This window comes from Perognathus longimembris, chromosome 24 (assembly GCF_023159225.1).
Source record: "Perognathus longimembris pacificus isolate PPM17 chromosome 24, ASM2315922v1, whole genome shotgun sequence".
Classification (NCBI taxonomy): domain Eukaryota; kingdom Metazoa; phylum Chordata; class Mammalia; order Rodentia; family Heteromyidae; genus Perognathus; species Perognathus longimembris.
In genome coordinates, this window is record NC_063184.1 from 7057843 (window position 1) to 7078155 (window position 20313).

General features: G+C 42.3%; 1 protein-coding gene across 3 annotated transcripts in view; it reads left to right on the forward strand.

The window, feature by feature from the left end:
- Pde5a (phosphodiesterase 5A) overlaps positions 1–20313 on the forward strand; it is a 132719-nt gene that overhangs the window by 13965 nt on the left and 98441 nt on the right. For all 3 annotated transcript variants that reach the window (XM_048333439.1, XM_048333441.1, XM_048333440.1), the window contains exons 2-3: positions 6533–7121; positions 19346–19435. In XM_048333439.1, the coding sequence (XP_048189396.1) occupies positions 6533–7121; positions 19346–19435 (679 nt within the window). The remainder of the gene's footprint in view (positions 1–6532; positions 7122–19345; positions 19436–20313) is intronic.

Here is a 20313-nt window from a genome sequence, read left to right on the forward strand (position 1 = left end):
GGTTAATCAGAGAGAAGAGTCTCCTGAATTTGACTTCTCAGACTGGCTTTGAACCACAATCTTCAGATTTCTGCCTCCTGAGTAGCTAGGAATATGGGAGTGAGCTGCCACCAGGTGTCTGGCTTAATATGTAGCATTTTATTTCTGCTGTGTGCGTATTTACTTTGATAAGTAAATTGTGCTGAAAATCACTGTGGGAACTAGTGACAACTCACCACAGGTGTGTTCTCCCCCCCTCCCCCACTTTGATCTGTCACTGGCATATTGATTCAACCCTCTATGTGCTAAAGACCAAGAATGTCTCCCAGCAACTTGAGGAGCCAGGCTGAGATTTTTCTGGTTCTTTAGCCCCATGGGCACAGAGTCTACAGGGGTGCAGACCTGTGCGTGCCATTAAGAAACCTCACAGGGCTGGGGATATAGCCTAGTGGCAAGAGTGCCTGCCTCGGATACACGAGGCCCTAGGTTCGATTCCCCAGCACCACATATACAGAAAACGGCCAGAAGCGGCGCTGTGGCTCAAGTGGCAGAGTGCTAGCCTTGAGTGGGAAGAAGCCAGGGACAGTGCTCAGGCCCTGAGTCCAAGGCCCAGGACTGGCCAAAAAAAAAAGAAACCTCACAAACTCAAAGCATGTTCAATATTTTCTCAGCGACAGGGATTTATTTTTTATTGTCAAACTGATACACAGAGCAGTTAAAGTTTCATATGTTAGGCATTAGATACATTTCTTGTACTATTTGTTACCTCCTCCCTCATTCCCCCCTCCCTCCTCCCCCTTTTCCTTTCCCCCCATGAGTTGTTCAGTAGATTTAAACTAAACAGTTTTGCAAGTATTGCTTTTACTGTAATCTTTTGTGTTTTTTATCCTGTGTCTCTCGATTTTGGTATTCCCTTTCAGTTTCCTAGTTCTAATACCTGTATACACAGTTTCCAATGTACTCAGATAAGATACAGAGATAGTGCAGGTACAACCACAGAAGGGAGATATAAGAGGATCATCAACAATAGAGGCTACGGTTTCACATCGCATGTTGAAAGTAATTACAACAGTGATATAACAGTCGTTTCCATAACATGGAGTACATTTCACTTAGCATCATCTTTTGTGTTCGTAAGGGTATAGCTATTGGGCTCTTGTGATCCTCTGCTGTGACTAGCCTAAGCCTGTGCTAATTATTCCCTATGAGGGAGACCATAGAGTCCATGTTTCTTTGGGTCTGGCTCACTTCACTTAGTATAATTTTTTCCAAGTTCTTCCATTTCCTTACAAATGGGACAATGTCATTCTTTCTGATAGAGGCATAAAATTCCATTGTGTATATGTACCACATTTTCCTAATCCATTCATCTTCTGAGGGGCATCTGGGTTGGTCCCAGATTCTAGCTATGACAAATTGTGCTGCGATGAACATTGTTGTGCTGGTGGCTTTAGTGTGTTCTTGTTTGTGGTCTTTTGGGTAGATACCCAAAAGTGGGGCTGCTGGGTCATAGGGGAGAGCTCTATGCTCATTAGCCTTCTGAGGAATCTCCATACAGCTTTCCAGAGTGGCTGAACCAGTTTACATTCCCACCAACAATGAAGTAGGGTTTTGGCCACATCCCCTCCAACATTTGTCATTGTTAGTTTTCTTGATCTAGGACATTCTTACTGGGGTGAGATGGAATCTCAATGTTGTTTTGATTTGCATTTCTGTTATGGCCAGTGATGTAGAGCACTTTTTCATGTGTCTCCTGGCCACTCTCATTTCCTCATCAGAGAAGTTTCTTTGTAAGTCTTTAGCCCACTTTTTCAGGGGGCTATTGGTTCTTTGCGATTTTGTTTTGGAAGAATGTAATTTTTTTAGTTCTGCATATATTTCAGATATGAGGCCTTTGTCCATTGTATGGCCGGTAAAGATATTTTCCCAATCTGTGGGCTTTCTGTTTATCTTGCGAGCTATGTCCTTTGTAGTGCAGAAGCTCTGCAGTTTGATGCAGTCCCATTTGTCCATCCTTTCTTTGATTTGTTGCATTTCTGGGTCTTTGTTAAGGAAGTTCCGTCCTGTGCCAAGGAGTCCACGTGTTTCTCCTACTCCTTCCTTTAGTGTTTTCAGCGTATCTGTTTTAATTTCGAGGTCTTTGATCCATTTGGAATTGATTTTGGTTCAGGGTGATATATAAGGATCTAGTTTTAGTTTGTTGCATGTGTTGAACCAGTTTTGCCAGCACCATTTGTTAAAGAGGCTATCTTTCTTCCAGACTATTTTTTTAGCTCCTTTATCAAAGTTTAAGTAGGCGTAGTTCTGTGGGTTCATTTCTGGGTCTTCAATTCTGTTCCATTGGTCTTCAGGCCTGTTCCGGTGCCAATACCAAGCTGTTTTTATTACTATAGCTTTATAATACAGCTGCTTAAGATTGTTTTTGCTATTCTGGGTCTTTTATTGTTCCTTATAAATTTCTGGATTGCTTCCTCTATTTCATTAAAAAATGTTGTTGGGATATTAATGGGTATTGCATTGAATTTGTAGATAGCCTTTGGCAATATTGCCATTTTGATTATATTAATCCTCCCAATCTAGGAGCATGGGAGATTTTTCCATTTCCTGAGTTCTGCCTTAATTTCATTTTTCAGGTTTTTAAAGTTCTCATCATAGAGGTCTTTCACTTCTTTGGTTAAGGTTATTCCTAGGTATTTTATGTTTTTTGAGGCTATTGCAAAAGGAGTTGCTTTCCTGATTTCAGCCTCGGCGTTTGGGTCATTAGCATATAGAAATGCCATTGATTTTTGAGGGTTTATTTTATATCCTGCAACTTTGCCAAAGTTTTGGATCAGCTCTAGTAGCTTGGGAGTAGAGTCAATTGGGTTTTTTAGGTATAGGATCATGTCATCTGCGAAGAGAGAAAGTTTAACTTCATCTTTTCCTATTTGGATCCCCTTTATATTTTTTCTTGCCTAATTGCTCTGGCTAGGAATTGTAGTATTATGATGAAGAGAAGGGAAGAGAGCGGACATCCCTGAGTGACAGGGATTTTTGTATTCAGTCATTACTGTGTGTGTAATTTGAGTTACAGATGACTTCCCTGGAGTAAATACTAGAATATACACTTCTGGATTGGAGTTATCTTTGGAAAGATTTGAGATGAAAGGTGCAACATTTGCTTTTATGATCAGAACTTATGCCCTGGAACACTTCGGTATATTTTTTCTATTTCTTCCCATTTAATCAATGTGGATATTTTTGGGGTTTTTTTGCATGCTCAGGTTAAAGAAGGTTTGTTTCTTTTCTCCCTCCCTCCCTCCCTCCCTCCCTCCCTCCCTCCCTCCCTCCCTTCCTTCCTTCCTTCCTTCCTTCCTTCCTTCCTCCCTCCCTCCCTCCCTCCCTCCCTCCCTCCCTTCCTCCCTTCCTCCCTTCCTTCCTTCCTTCCTTCCTACTTCCTTCCTTCCCTCCCTCCCTGCCTTCTTCCCTCCCTCCCTCCCTCCCTCCCATCCCTCCCTTTTCCCTTTCCCTTTCCCTCTCCTTTCCTGTTTCCCTTTCCTGTAGTGGGGTTTGAACTCAGGGCCTGGGCATTGTCCCTGAGTTTTCACTCAAGGCTAACTCTCTACCTCTTGAGCCACAGGTCTTAGTTCTGGCTTTGGGAGGGAGGGGGCATTGGTTAATTGAAGATGAGTCTCAGGTACTTTCCTACCCAGGCTGGCCTTGAACCATGATCTTCAGATCTCATCCTCCTGAGTAGACAGGATTTTAGACATGAGCCACTAGTACCTGCCTTGAGGAACACCAGGCATCATCTGTGATATCTACGCCATTGGAGGCCACAAGTCTTCACACTAGTATTACCTGAGACAGATCACCCCCAGCACTGATGGTGCCATTCTCCAGGGTTACCTGAAACAGATCACCCCCAGCACCAATGGTGACATTCTACAGGGTTTCTGCAGTAATTTTAAGACATACTGTAAAAAGCTGAGAAACAAAACTAAATTTACCCATTGAAAATGGATGTTGAATACACTTCATTTATCAGGTAGGAATTTTCTCCTGTAATAAAACAAGGTAGGAATTCCAACCAGAGGAGAATAGAATGGATTTTGGTCAGGAGAGAGAAAGATTTGGGTAAGATGTTAAACATCAGGTTCTTATCATTGATTAGAAGCTCTTGGCATCAATGTTCATTGCTTTTCTCTTGGCCTGGGCTAGCGTTCAAGTGTGCACAGCCAGTTGTTCATTAAGAGCCTTGTAAAAGTTAAAGCCATTAAAAGACTTCAAGCACAGTTGTTTCTGATTACTCTCTCACTTGCAGGGCAGTTGGGGATGGGAAGGGGTGCTTATATCCAAAAATTAGTTTGGCCTTGTGCCTTCTGTAATCCTAGCTACTGGGATCTGAGGATTGTGGTTCAAAGCTAACCTCGGCAGGAAGGTCTGTGAGACTTATCTCCAAAACAAGCTGGAAGTGTAGCTGTGACTCAAGTGGTAGAATTCTAGCCTTGAGCAAAAAAGCTCAGGGACAACTCACAGGCCCAGAGTTCAAGCCCCAGGACCAGCATTAGAAAGAAAAAAAAAAAAGAAAAACAGTAATACGTTAGACCTGAATTTGTCTTTGTGCTTGTGGCAAGGAGTTAAGAGTAGAGCAGAGACAGATACTTATCAATGAAAGAGAAACATGTTTCATTCTTTTTGCTTCTTTTAATAAAGGAAACTTCTCTCATCCTTCTTATAAAGGGTGACATTTCCAAGTGTCTTCTTTGGCTAAGGACATTGAATGTTCATGGTCCATGCAGCCAGCCTGTACCTGCATTCGGTTTGTCCCCTTGCCTGTGGTAGGGCCTGTGCAAGGGCCTTATCACTGAGCCCCAGCTCCATTTCTGCTGCTTATAGTTTGTCTTGGAGATAAGGTCTTACTAATTTTGCCCTAGCTGGCCTTTGCTTCTGTAGTAGCTAGGATTACAAGCATCCACCACCATGCCCATCCCTGTCATCCACTGTGATTCTCTTGGCTGAACTTTATGCAGAGATGAAGCTCCTTACCCCAAACCTTCATCTCTTTAGAACAGGTATGAAGGGTGTAGAAGGTAGTAAAACTGGTAGATAGTGATCTCATTCTTTGTGCCTTCTCTACTTGATTTTGATGATTAGAGGTTTCCAAGTGTTTTCTCATGCCTTTTGTAGTTTCTATTATGACCTGAATAAACGAGCCAGAAATAGGAAACTGATATTTATGCTTCATGATTGAGGAAGTCAGTTTGTTAATATCTGCCTCATCAAGTTTAAATAATACAATGCCATTCTCCCTCAACATTAAACTGAATATTTTTCAAAATCACAAGCATCAAGGAAGGGAAGGGAAAATTGAGGTTCTATTTTAGGCCACCTAAGTGTGTTTGCCTATTCTGAACTGCCGCTTGAGCCAGGCATGGGTGGGTCAAGCTGTAATGTCAGCCTCAGATCACAGGACGGTTTGGGGATGTATAGTGAGATGTTGTCTTTAAAAACTGTATTGCCAACAAGGAACTATACCACCAAGGTTCCTTAACTCTCACCTACCTCTCTTCTCTTCTTGTCTCCTCTCATCTTGTCTCTTCTTGTCTCATCTCATCTTGTCTCCTCTTTGAGCCTATCCTGTGACTTGAACTCAGGGTCAGTTGATGCCCCTGAACTTCTTATTTTCAAGGCTAGTGCTCTACCACTTGAGCTACAGCTCTACTTTCAGCCTTTTTATAGTTTATTAGACATAAGAGTCTCATAGACTTTCCTGCCTGGGCAGGTTTTGAACCATGATCCTCAGATCTCTGCCTCTTGAGTAGCTAGAATTACAGGTGTGAGCCATGGGTGCCCAGCTCATCTGCTTCTTTTTACCTTTAGAATGGACTTAGTCACTGGAACTCAGGGCTTTGCACATGCCTAATACATACTACCAATGAGCTACATCGCTAGCCCTTCTGGACATTGGTTTTAATGTACACATAGCCTTTGCTAATATCACCTAATATTTGCATATAAGTGAGCCATGTTGTATGTAGTCAGCCTTCTACAGTGGCTTATCTTTGGGGTAGCAAACAGTATTACAGTAACTACCTTGTTTTTTTTATTTCACTGTAGAAAAAGAAGTTTATTCCCTGGAGGAAACATAAATACACTAAAAAAAAAAAAAAAAAAGCCTTAAAAGCCAGTGCTGGTCTGTAATCCTACCTGCTTAGGAGGCTGAGATCTGAGGATCATGGTTTGAAGCCAGCCTGGGCAGAAAAGTCCATGAGACTCTTTTCTCTAATGAACTAGCAAAAAAGTAGAAGTATGACTCAACTGGTAGAATACCATCTTTAAGGGGGGGAAATAATGAAAGCAAGCATGAGGCCCTGAATTCAATTCCCAGTACCAGCATGAAGAAAAAAAACTGTTAAGATACACAAATTATGGGCCCACTGAAATAGTAGCCTAGTTCTTTTTCTATGGTTCCCAAAAGATGGTTGAGTAACCGCAAGCCTGTGCTGGCAGCTTTTCAGGGATGCTAGACTTTTCTTCAACTTTGTAATACAACCACCTATTTGTTTTGCAGAGAAATGGTCAACGCATGGTTTTCTGAGAGAGTTCACCCCATTCCTGCGTGTAAGGAAGGTACGCGAGGCCACGGGGAATCCTGTTCCTGCCCTTTGCAGCAAAGTCCCCGCGCCAACAGCAGTGTCCCCACAACCCCGACCAGGAAAATCTCAGCCTCCGAGTTCGACCGGCCTCTTCGCCCCATCGTGGTGAAGGATTCTGAGGGCACTGTCAGTTTCCTGTCAGACTCAGAAAAGAAGGAACACATGCCTCTCACCCCACCACGCTTTGACCACGATGAGGTGGACCAGTGCTCGAGACTCTTGGAACTAGTGAAGGATATTTCCAGCCATCTAGATGTCACTGCGCTCTGTCACAAGATCTTCCTGCACATCCACGGGCTCATATCTGCCGACCGTTATTCCCTGTTCCTGGTGTGTGAGGACAGCTCCAATGACAAGTTTCTCATCAGCCGCCTTTTTGATGTCGCTGAGGGGTCCACACTGGAAGAGGCTTCCAATAACTGCATCCGCTTAGAGTGGAACAAGGGCATCGTGGGGCACGTGGCAGCCCTGGGGGAGCCCTTGAACATCAAGGATGCCTATGAGGTTGGTAGGGGATGGTGGGAGGGGAAGCGGGTCAGGGATGTCAGAACTCAATTGTGCTCTTTGTATGCTCATTTAGGATATATGGGGAGAAGTTCTCCTCTCTGCCAGGTACCAGATCTAGATGATCACAGTTTAAAGCTAGCATAGGCAGAAAAGTCTGCCAGATTTCATCTCTAAGCAAGTGCTGGACGAGAGGCATGGCTCAAGTGGTAGAGCATTTGCTATAAGAAACTTAAATGAAAGCATAAGGTCCTGAGTTTAACCTTAGTACTGCTGAAAGAAAGGGGGAGAAGGGGAGATACAAACGGAAAGAAAAAGACAGACAGACACAGAGAGAGACTAGAAAATACAAACAAAAAAAGAAAGAAAGACCAGGAAGGGAGAGAGGGAGGGAGGGAGGGAGGGAGGGAGGGAGGGAGGGGGGAGGGAAAGAAGGAAGGAAGGAAGAAAGGAAGGAAGGAAGGAAGGAAGGAAGGAAGGAAGGAAGGAAGGAAGGAAGGAAGGAAGGAAGGAAGGAAAGAAGGAAGAAGGAAGGAGAAAGACCAGAATTTCTCATCTTTTCAGTGCCAGCATTTTTTTCTTTCCCGGTAGCTCAGTCAAGGTTCTGGGTCTGTGGGAAATCTTAACTCTGTCATCCCCTTCCTTGATGTTAGTAACGTGAGACAGCCCACAGCTGTATGTCCTGTCCTCTTTCTACAAAGTCACTATCCTTGACCATACCTGTATTGCCTGTACAAAACTTCTGCTGGACATTCTACTGAGGTTCTAAAGTAGTAGGTTCAAGTCCAACCCCCCCCCCCCCATTTACTTAATCCTTTCCCTCTACTGGAAATCCTATCTATACCAAGGTTTGATATTATTTCCCTCTATCCTCTCCTTTGTCTTTTTAAAAAAATAAATAAACTTATAAATATCTTTTTAAAAATGGAGCGTTTGGCTCTGAGGTATTAGAATGGAAAGATTTGTTCTAGTTCTATTTTTACTAGATATGCACACAGGTTTGAGTTGGGGATTTAAAGGTTAGCCTTTAGAATCTTCGAATTTTCCATTTAAAGTGATCTTGTTTATTAATAGATTTTTGGCAGGAGGGGAGTGTTATTGAACCCTGATTGAGGATTGAACCCTGATCCTTGCATATGCTAGACAAGCACTCTACCACTTGAGCTATGCTCTTAGCCCTTTTTCCCGCTACCTTTCCCCTCCAACCCCCGCCCCACTATTTGTTTTTGAGACCAGGTCTTGCTACCTTTGATTGGATTCAAGTCACAATCCTCCTGCCTCATCTCCTGAGTAAAGAAGTATAATTTTTCTGAGGTACTTTGTAAGTACTTTGACAGGGCAGTTTTTCTAGCTACCTACCGTGCAATATACTATGAGAATTCAGGGATGATTTTGGTCATGTAGTGTAATTTTAAGGGGAATCCTTGTTTCATTCTCCTCTGTGTTACTGATGCCTGTTACAGTATCCGCCTGGCAGATGAATGTTTTATTGGTGCATGTTTTGTTTTGCGTGGTACTGGAGTGAACTCCAGGCCTTAAACTGGGGGGGCAAGAACTTTCTCACTTGCACCCCACCCCTGAGCCTCTTTTCCTTTCATTATTTCTTTTTTCACATGGGGTCTTGTGTTGATTGCCTAAACCAACCTTGGTCGAAGTCTCCTTCCTTTGTGTCCCTCTGACCAAGCCACAATGACTGACCTGTCTGGATTATTTGTTGAGATGAGGGCTAGTTTCTTTTGAAGCATCTTTGAACTCCGATCCTCCTAATCTCTGCCTTCCAAGTAGATGAATTACAAACATGAACCATTGTACTTGGCTTGACAGGTCTTCAAAAATGTTAGTTGAACTAAAATAATAGTACATGCAATAGGAAGAAAGGATTTTCTAGCCTAAATTTAGGCTTCCTAGCAGATCATAACATCTGTCAAAGAAAGTATAATTGGGATTACACTCATAGGATGTGGCATCAAGTAAGATCCACAGCGGAAGGATTCGTGAGGAAATATTGGCTGGTGTTGACTCTGGAAAATAGGTTAGATTTTCTTGGGCACTGGGAGCTCACACCTGTAATCCTATCCACTCAGGTGACTCAGATCTGAGAATCTTGGTTTGATGCCAGCCCAGGAAGACAAATCTAAGGGATACTTTGTCCAGTTAACCAGCAAAAAGATGGAAATGGAGCTGTGATTCTGGTACAGTACCAGACTTGAGCAGAAGAGGCTAAGGGGAAGCATCTAGGCCCTAAGGTTGAGCCCTAGTACTGGCATGTGAACCACCACCTCCAACACACACAATTTGTATTGAAAAGGTGTACACCTGGTAGACTCTAGATATAAAGAACAGTTTGAAGAAGAGACAGGGAAGTCAGACTTGGAAATTGTGTGACTCAGAGTCACAATGTACTCTGAAGGAAGCTTAGGTGTTTGGCCAGGAAATTAATAGTTTATTTGTCTTTCTCCATCATAAAGTGTGTTATAAGCTGGGATTATCTTCCTAGTCCAGTATGAGGAAGCGAGGACGTGAGGAAGGCTCTGGCCTAGAAGACCAAATTTAGAGTAGATTTCCATAGAACAAGTAGAACCAACCGTCTTGGCCAGCACCTCAAGGATCCTGGCCAAAGGAGAGAGGGAAGGGAGTGGAGATGACTGCAGTTTAGAAATGGGTGAATGAATAATGATCTTCCTGAGGAAGACTGAGAACAGGGATTTGAGACAACGATGTCAGATAGTTTAACTCCTGAGATACATTGTTTTTGTTAGTTGTAGGGCTTGAACTCAGGGCCTAGGTGCTGTCTCTGAGCTTTTCTGCTCAAGGCTAGCACTCTACCACTTTGAGCCACAACACCACTTCCCGTTTTCGAGTGGTTATTTGGAGCTAAGAATCTCACCGGATATATTCTTCTAATGTTTAATTTTTAGATTTAGAAATAAAGATTGGGGGCTGGGAATATGGCCTAGTGGTAAAGTGCTCATCTCGTATACATGAAGCCCTGGGTTCGATTCCTCAGCACCACATATATAGAAAACGGCCAGAAGTGGCACTGTGGCTCAAGTGGCAGAGTGCTAGCCTTGAGCAAAAAGAAGCCAGGGACAGTGCTCAGGCCCTGAGTTCATGGCCCAGGACTGGCCAAAAAAAAAAAAAGAGAGAGAGAGAAATAAAGATTGTGTGGGTTAGTTTCCCTCCTTACCCCTTCCCCCCCAAAAAACCCAAAAGAGTCTCACAGGGACTTTTCTGCCCGGGCTGGAACTATGATCCTCCAATCTCAGCCTCCTGAGTGGCTGAGGTTACAGGCGTGAGCCACTGGCGCCTGAGGTTTTTCAGCCTCCATTCTGTAGAAGCAACTTTTCCAATTCTGATTTTCTTTGGGAAAAACAGAGAGAAGTCTTTCTTCCTAAAACTATCTCTTGACCTCCCTGAACTCCGCAGTAACCGCCTAGTGTAGCAGACTCTTTAGTGGGGTGTTAAGGGCACAGCTGAAGGACGGCTGCCAGATTTGCAGAATCCCCTTGCTGTCTGCGATGACAGCTGGGTTTCCAGCTCTCAATGGCATTATAGTCAAGAGTACAGGAGGACTGTAAATATTTCCAGCTTGGCTGAGAAAGCTTTCATTTGTCTGTGTTGCCCTACATTGTCTCTAGCCCTGCTCATTCGGCACGCACATGCATTTCACTGAAGCTCTACTCACTCTCTTTAAAGTTCCTCACAGTGCATTGGGTTGTTTGGCAGTGAATAATGGCTTCATTCTTGAGACTCCATCTAGAGCCCCAGTATGTGGATGCGCGGTCCCCAGAGGGCAGCAAACCTCTTGGCCATTCGATCTGTGTGTGATCACCTCACAGTGATTTGCATCCAGGACTTCCTTCCTGAGTCCTTTACATGGTGGGCTAATTTACATGAATGTGAGCAGTAAAAGTCAGTTGGCTAATGGATAATTCATCACAGGCCTCACACATATTTTGAATAATCAAAAACAGTGTCTCAGCCCTTTGTGAAAGTAGTCAGGATGGGAAAAAACATTCTAAGGTTTTCAGAGTCATCTGTAAAAATGGCCCTCAGGAGTAGTGACATTGATTGCTCTTGCTTTTACCCCCCTCCCCTCTCCATCCTGGGCCTTGGCACTGTTCCTCAGCTCCTTTTACTCAAGGCTAGCACTTTACCACTTGAGCTATAACACCACTTCCAGCTTTTTCTGTGATTAATTGGAGATAAGAGTCTGATGGACTTTTCTCCCTAGGCTGGCTTCAAACCACTATCCTCACATCTCAGCCTCTTGAATAGCTAGGATTACTGGCGTGAGCCGTTGGTGCCTGGCAAAGCTTATGGAGCTATAGAACACTTGAGAAAGTTGATATGTAGTTGTTGGCAATCAAGAGGTGACCATGAAATGTAAGAATGCTCCAATGAAAGCTGAAAATTCAAAAGGAAAAGGAAGTAGGCTCACAGATAAGTTGCTCTGATAAATGATTAGTATTTGATTCACTTTATAAAACTCTGTAACCAAAAAAAAAGAAAATGACCTATTTGAACATATAGTTAACTTAGTTAACTGATAAAAATAGTCACACATATTAAAGTGCAAAACAAGAGTGAGTCACAGCCTAGACCTGATTCTGTTAGTCACAAACACTACTGAAAGGGTTGATGGGTAATACTATCTGTATACCCATGGATGTTTAATGTGTTAACTCCTGCATCAAAGTTCATTCATAAAACCCCTTACTTCCTCCCTCCTCCCCACCCCTTCTTCCTTCTCTTTTCTTAATTGTACTACAGTTTGAAGTCAGGGCCTCTTGATTGCTAGGCAGGTTGTTCTACCACTTGAGCCACACCGCCCAGCCCTCTTGCTTTAGGTTATTTTGGGGGATCAGGTCTTGTGTTCCTGCCTGGACCCAGCCTCAGACTTTGATCCTCCCACATAGCTGGGATTACAGGTGTGAATCAGCACATGGGGCTCATTTGTTGAGATTGGAATCTCTCTAACTTTGTGCCAGGCTGATCTTGAGCTAGGTGCCCCGTCTCTCTACCTCCTGTGTAACTGGTAATACAAGCCCGTCCCACCATGCCTGGCCCTCATGCAACATTTTGAATATGATAGGACACTTATTAATAATGAGACATTAAAACATTTATTAATAAGAGAAGAAAATACTTATAGGAAGGCACTAACTTCATACCACCAGTACTGGGGCTTTAACTCAGAGCCTGGGTGCTGTTCCTTAGCATTTTTGCTCAAGGCTGGGGCTCTACCACTTGAACCATAGCTCCACTTCCTGCTCGTTGTTAGTTAATTGGAGATACGTGTCTTAGAGACTTTCTTGCTTGCTGTTGTCTTCAAACCTTGATCCTCAGGTCTTAGCTTCCTGAATGGCTAGAATTACAAGCATGAGCCACCACCACCTGGCAAGGGCTATTACCTTAATAATGAGATGTGTGGTATACTTTGGTGTTTATATTTTATATAAAAAGAAGTTTCATCCAGTAACTTGAATACATTATATCATAAGGAAGCCTTATGCTTTTAGTGTTTGCTGTGCCTTGACCTGTACCTGTCTCTCAAATGACTTGGAGTGTGAAGCGTGGAGCGTCTGCTTCCTGCAGAAGAGCCACTCCCTCTGTGTGCCTTATTTCTAGAGAGGGAGCACAGGTTATGTGAGGAAAGAGTCCTGTCCTGCTCACGTGGTCATGGCCGGTGGCTCCCATTCCTCCCTCCTCCACTTTTCTGTCAATCCTTCCATTCTCTCTCCAGAGAAAGAAAACTTGCCTCCCACTGTGCGGGCCTCACATCCTACCTCAAGCATTGACATCTCCCTGAAGCACAGGAATTCTCAGCTGGTCCCCAGTGGCTCATGCCTGTCATCCTAGCTACTCAGGAGGCTGAGATCTGAGGATGACAGTTCGAAGCCAGCCTGGCCAGGAAAGTCTATGAGACTATTTGCAATTAACCACCAAAAAGACAGGAGTAGACCTATGGCTCAAGTGGTAGAGCATTATATTTGAGGGGAAAAAACAAAAAACCTCAGTGATAGCACTCAGGCTCTGAGTTCAAGCCCCAGGACTGACACCAAAGAGAGAGACAGAAGAATATGACCTTTCCAAGTGAATTTCTGATGACTAAAATATTTCCAAAAATAAATTTTAGGGGGTTAAAAATGAATAGCAACTGTCTTACTTTAGATAAAATTAACTGATCTCTCCTGGTGCAGCGGTGCCCTGGGGAACACAGTTTGGGAACCTCTGTATCTGGGCTTGCTCAGTGCTCCAATTACTGTAGGAATCATATTAAAACCGCCATTCCGTGGGAGAGAATGAGGCTCACTTGGCAGTCCTCTGGGTTCTTTCCTGTGCTTTCGATTATTGTTTGTCTTGATACAATTTCAAATTCACAGAAACTTGACGGATCCAGGATAAGAAACTTCCATAAATATTTCTCCTAGTTTTTACTTGTTTCTTTTGTTCCATTTGTTTTTGTGAGATTCCTCCTCCATACACACATACATACACACACCTCTCTTCCACATCTACTGTTTTTGGACCTATTTAGTAAGTCATCTTTTTACTGAGCATTACACTACATTTTCCAGCAACAGTATGCTCTCACACAGACAGCATAAGAAACTTCCAGAAGGAGGAAATTCAACACAGATCCAATGCTATTTTTAATTTAATGCCATGTTTTAACAGCCCATCATTAAAATTTTGTCAACTTCCCCATTAATAAGTAATCTTTTCTAGTTATTTTTCCTTCTGCTCCAGGCTCTGATCCAGAGTCTCATGTTGGGAAGAGGTGTCTGTTTCGTCTCCTGTACTCTGCACATTCCTTTACTGCCTCTTAAAGTTTCTTTATTTGGATAGCCTTTGAAGCATATGGGCCAGTTGTTTGTGGAAGATTTCCTTCTTCTTCTTTGGCTGTCCTGGTGTTCAAGCCTAGGGCCTTGTGCTTGTAAGGCAGGTGTTCTACTTGAGCTATACCTCCTGCCCTTTTTTGCCCTGGTGGTCTTTGGGATAGATCTCGCTCTTTGACCTGGCCAGCCTGACCCTCAGCCCTCCTATTATACTTTCTGCAGTTGTTGAGATGACAGACCTGCATTGCCACACCCGCTTTTACTGTTGAGTTGAACTTTTTTTTCTTAAAAACTTTTTTTTTTTTTTAATTCAAGCTTTCCTGGACCCACTCTGACCCCTATTTCTGCTTCCCACATAGCTGAGAGGCTCACGGCACTGACCACAGCTGCTAATTGATAATCTTTTTTTTTTTTTTTTTTGCCAGTCCTGAGGCTTGAATTCAGGGCCTGAGCACTGTCCCTGGCTTCTTTTTACTCAAGGCTAGCACTTGAACCACAGCGCCACTTCTGGCCTTTTATATATATGTGGTGCTGAGGAATCAAACCCAGGGCTTCATGTACATGAGGAAAGCACTCTTGCTACTAGGTCCTACTCCCAGCCCTACAGCTGCTGATTGAGATGAGGGTCTCACAGACTCTTTTGCCCAGGCTAGCCTCAAAGCACCATCTCTGCCCACCAAAGAGCTCTGATTGTCTATGTGAGCCAAATGCCTACACTTTTCCTTCTTAAATAGAAGATTCAGACTAGGACGTTTTGGCAAGAACCACAGGTGTCTGCATTGAGATCTCGCTCAGTTTTCCAAAGAAAAGCCAGTGCTTTATTTTCCAGTACCTGGAAGACTGAGCTCTGCAGTCCAGTTCCATTCTGTGACTAGAACTACCGGGCCTCAACACAAACTTTTCCTACAAAGGCCTTACCCTGTGCCCCACACGAACCCTCAGGCTAGGCACATTTCTTCCATGCTACTTACAGTCCAGAGGTCCCAAAACCCTCCTGGATTTCAGTCATGTGACAGAATGACTAACAGATCTCAGGAAAGAAAGCACAATCATTGACATGGCACCTCGAAGACATCTTAATGGAAGAGAGAGAGGGAAGAGAGCTTCCTCGCCTCCTGGGCAGAGCTCAGGTGTGCCCACCAACCCAGAAGTTCTACTAATCTTACCTATCTTCTGAGATCTGAAATTGAAATTAGTTTCATCCTGAAGACATGATTGATTGGATCATTGGTCATCAGTAACTGAATCTAATCTAACCCTCTTCCCCTTTCTAGAAGCAATCTGTCTCCCACACATTCCATAGTCATCTCACCTGCATAAGCTCAGGTGTCAGGAAATCCTGTCATTGTTAAGAGATTTGTGCCAAAAAGTGGAGACCATGACCAAATGCATATATTTTTATTATCCCACAGACTTTGTGTATATTATCAGTAGGTACCCAATACAAGTTCCCCCCTAGGACTGAAGATGTTGGATATTTGATTTAAATATTCATTAGAGTAGTCGCAGTTGTGAACACACTGATTTCCCAACTCCATTGTCTCTTCTGTTCTTCTTGGAGAGATCTAGTATAAGGAAGAGCTTTGCTTTCTCCTTTACTTAATTACATATTTATTTGTTTATTTACATCAGTGTGGGCTCATTGATTCTTATTTAGTGGGTCATGAACTTTTTTGTGGTTGGTACTGGGGTTAAATTCAGGGCCTCAGCTGGTACTGTACCACTTGAGCCATGCCTCCAGTCCAGCTTTTGTGCTGGTTAGTTTGGAGATGGAGTCTTCACTTACTACAGGTTCCACTTTCCCCCTTACGCACATGTGTAGTCATTTGTTTTGATCATATGTTAACTATTGTGGATTTCACTGTGAACATTTAAGATAGAAATGAGATTCATTCTGTAGGCAGGAGAATTACCATTGATTAGATCCTTCTGATCTTGTCAGGCTTGGTCCGACTGTGTGCTGAGTGGGTCTGCTCTCATTCTGAATTAGTCTTAGAGGTATCCAAACCACATGGTGTAGGCATTACTCCTGGGAGTGACCTGTTCTTGAGTGAACTGAGTGGCTCAGGTGCTTCCTGAGTCCTCTGTTCTGGCTGGACTGGAATTAGTCACTGCCTCCATACGCACGTCTCAGATTTATAGCAACATTTAGTGTTCAGCCAGGTGTGGGTAATTTTTGCTTGTCCTCTAGGAATTTTACCCTGTTCAAATTCCAAAGTGAATACCACTCAGGCTTCTGCCACTTATCCTTACTTAAAACACACACACACACACACACACACACACACACACACACACACACACACACACACACACACACACACTGAGCCTATTTTGCTTTATAAATCCTAGCCACTTTGGAACTCTATTCAGTTCTTTTTGGATCTGTTGTTCCACTTGAGTTACATTGGCCTTTTACACACACACACACACACACACACACACACACACACACACAAAAAGTGCTCTGGCCCAGGCAGAAAGCCAAAGTCTTGAATGTTCAGCCGGAGTCTTACATTGTGTCTTTCCTTCTCTGTCTGTGGCTTTGGAGAATTCTAGCTGTCTTCAGCAAGGCAAGTTCAGTACCAAGTGGATATCCCAAGCTTGTGTGTCTTCATGCTGTTACTTTCTCATATACAGGCAAAAAGAATAACCACAATAACTGGAGAATCTCAGTGTTTAGTGTGGTGTTTCTTGGATGTGGAAAGGTGAGAAGTCCTCTAGGCGTATTGCATGTTGCTCTTGTGCTGTTAAATGTTAGCACTGTGGAATTAAAAAAGGAGCTAGATGCTGGTGGAGCTACAGGCTGAAGCCTGTAATCCTAGCAATTTAGGAGGCTAAGCTCTGGGGATAGCAGTTCAAAGCCATGACACTCTTATTTCCAATTAACCACCAAAAAGCCAGAAGTAAAGTTGTGGCTCAAATGGTTGAGCACCAGACTTGAGCAAGGACAGCGCCTGGTCCCTGAGTTCAAGCCCCAGTACCCACCCAAAAATAGTGTTACTGGGCCTGCTCAGAGCAAAGACGTGTGAAGGTAGAGGCAGAAACGCCCAGCTTTTTAATTTGTATAAGTAAGGAGTCAGAGCTCTTAGCAAGAGCAGTTTAAATACCATTTATAAAAGGAAAAGTGTCGAGTTTTGCTGGAAATTTGGTGTTTCATTTAAGGTGAAATTGAAGGGCTTTTCACATTCCCCCATCACTGAAGAGTGAGCTGAGGACTGGTGTTGATTTCAGTGTAACTACACACACACACACACACACACACACACACATACACACACACACATACAGAGAGTATGGTGAAACTTCTACTAATCTCCATCTGTGAAACTTTATTTACTATTAGGTAGTTTGGGTCAAATCTTTCTAAATTGATTTTGTAATTATAATATTCCTTAACAATGACAGAAATCCATTTTTATTCATACTTTGATTTGGGGGGGGTTGTAAAGTCAATCACTTGGTGAGTCATTATTTTTAACCTTAATTCATTAGTATCAGTATGCTATCCACTTTCTTAGATACCTTGGAATCTAAAGATAAAATATCTTAAGTATTTAAGGAGGAAGCAAGAATAAATTTGGTTAAATATTGAGAAACAGTTAACTAAAATGTATGTTTCAGTGTAACCTTGAGCAGGTTTTTGCAGGGAAAGAGAGAAGCAAAGCTGCAGTGGTGTTTATATGATAAAATATTGATACTGATTTTATAACTTCTCTTTTGAAATTTTCTGTAAAGCCAACTTTGGCCCTCTCAAGGGAGAACCGGCCTCATTTCTGACCCCATTTGTTAGCACCTAGTCTAATCACCTACATCATTCACAGCCTAGGCCTTGTGTGACTTTAGACTAATTTAAGGAAAACTACAGAAATGACCTTCAAAATACGAGGTTTTCTTTGTTTCCAGCAGTGGATATTCCATCGTCTCTGAAGGGAATTCCAAATACAGGGCTTTGGGGCCAGTGATTCTATTATTAGCTTGAGCCTAACTTCCCAAGGCTATTGCTTTGGAAGTAATAGCACCCATTCAGATGTTTATATTCCGCAATGCTTGTTTCCATTTGAACCTGTATTCCTATTTGGCTTTCTTTAGTGTGGTTTCACCCCTAGCAACAAGACTTTCTTTCCACTATATTGAGCTACAAAACATCACATAAAGATGGTATCATTTGTTTGTGAATTCCCTCATTTAACAAACACTTAAATATTGGGAATACAGCAATGAATAAAAAGTAAAACTCTCATCAGATTTTCAACCTAATTGTAGATCTTCCTAATGTAAAGTTTACTGGAAGATTGATTAAATTCCTTCTCTTCCTCTTCTTTCCCTCTTCCCTCCCTCTCTTCTTTCCCTCCCTCCCTCCCTGCCCTCTATCCCTTCCTTCCTTCTTGCCCTTCCTGCCTCCCTTTTCTCCTTTTCTCATTTCCTTCCTTTCTCTCCTCCTTCTCCTTCCCTGTTTCCCCTCTTCCCTCCCTCCCTTCCTTCCACCCTTTCTTTTCTCTCTTTTCCTTCCTTTCTTCCATCTCTCTCTCGGCAATACTGGGATTTGAACTCAGAGCCTTGCAGTAAGTCTCTTAACACTAAAGCCACATCTCTTCAGCCCTTTTTGGTTTAGTGTGCTTTTCTGCACATAGGGTCTAGCGACTTTCCTCTGCTTGCCTGGGACTGATCCTCCTATCTCCATCTTCAGAATCCCTGGGATTACACATAGGCATGACTCTGCCTAACCTAGTACCTTCCTTTCTTTTGCCACATTTTATAACTATTAGATTTTTCAAAAGTCCTTTGTAATTCTTGGCTGTGCATAGCATGTTTTATCAAAAGGGGAAAGAAATTCAACAGATTAAGAATTTGTTCACAAATTGATTCCATGCCTCATTTTCATAGATACAAAAATATATGCTAAATGTCAGAGATTGAAGGACAATTTTTTGAGAAGGTATCCAGTTGCTTTTTGGAAAGATGGTGGGTTTTTAGAGAAGTCCTTGGAGATGAGATGCTTTTCTATGACTAACACAGTAAAATCAGGCCCTAGGACAGACAGGCCAAGTGTCACAGAAATGAGAGATAGTATTTTTGGGGTGTATATATATATGTGTGTATGTGTGTGTGTGTGTGTGTGTGTGTGTGTGTGTGTGTGTGTGTGTGTGTGTGTATTGGCTGGTTTTGTTTCTCCTAAACCAGCTATTAAGACCTTTGAGTTTATCCTTATCAAGAATGCTATGCCCTTCCATTCTTGGATGCTTTCTACCATGATAAAATCTGTGCTCAGAGTAACAAGGTAAGTCGAAGGTTAGATTTCTCTAATCTAATAAGCTAGAACAATCAGATCAATCTTTGTACAGGTCTGTCATTAAATTGAATTTCTTTTTCCTTACTTAGGATCCTCGGTTCAATGCTGAAGTTGACCAAATTACAGGCTACAAAACTCAGAGTATTCTTTGCATGCCAATTAAGAATCACAGGGAAGAGGTAAGCCATTTTTTTTTTCATTTTTAAAAAGGTCATGGGTTTTGACATAATTTTTTTAATCTTCCACATTTATGAAATAGTGATGAGTTAACATTTAAATTAGTATTTAAGGTACTTTAAATGCTCCATTTTTTTATTTAGACTGAAATTACAGGATTATTATGAACTTGGGCTTTGCAACAAATTTAATATATGCCATTACCTCCCTCTCCTCTTCCCTGCTGTCTTATTCTTAGATGTATAATTATGACTGTGATTAGAATGAGTTTATTTCACATTATATTTTGTATGTCTGAATAATTCTCATTTTATTAATGGCCATCCAGTTGTAGTAGATTTCTTTGAATTCACATTAAGATTTTGAAAAGAAGTTGTTGACTAATTCTAATCCTCTACATGTAGATGTATTATATAACAATCAAATGAAAATATGTTGATTTACATTTTATTTTTTTATTTTTTTTAAGTTTTTATTATCAAACTGATGTACAGAGAGGTTACAGTTTCATACGTTAGGCATTGGATACATTTCTTGTACTGTTTGTTACCTTGTCCCTCATACCCCCCTCCCCCCTCTCCCTTACCCTTTCCCCCCCTGAGGTGTTCAGTTCACTTACACCAAACAGTTTTGCAAGTATTGCTTTTGTAGTTGTTTCTCTTTTTTTACCCTGCGTCTCTCAATTTTGGTATTCCCTTTCAATTTTCTAGTTCTAATACCAGTATACACGGTTTCCAATATACTCAGATAAGATTACAGAGATAGTGTAGATACAATCACAAGAAGGTGATACAAGAACATCATCAATAGTAGAAGCTACAGATACACATGGGATGTTGAAAGTAGTTACAACTGTGATATAACAATCATTTCCTGATTT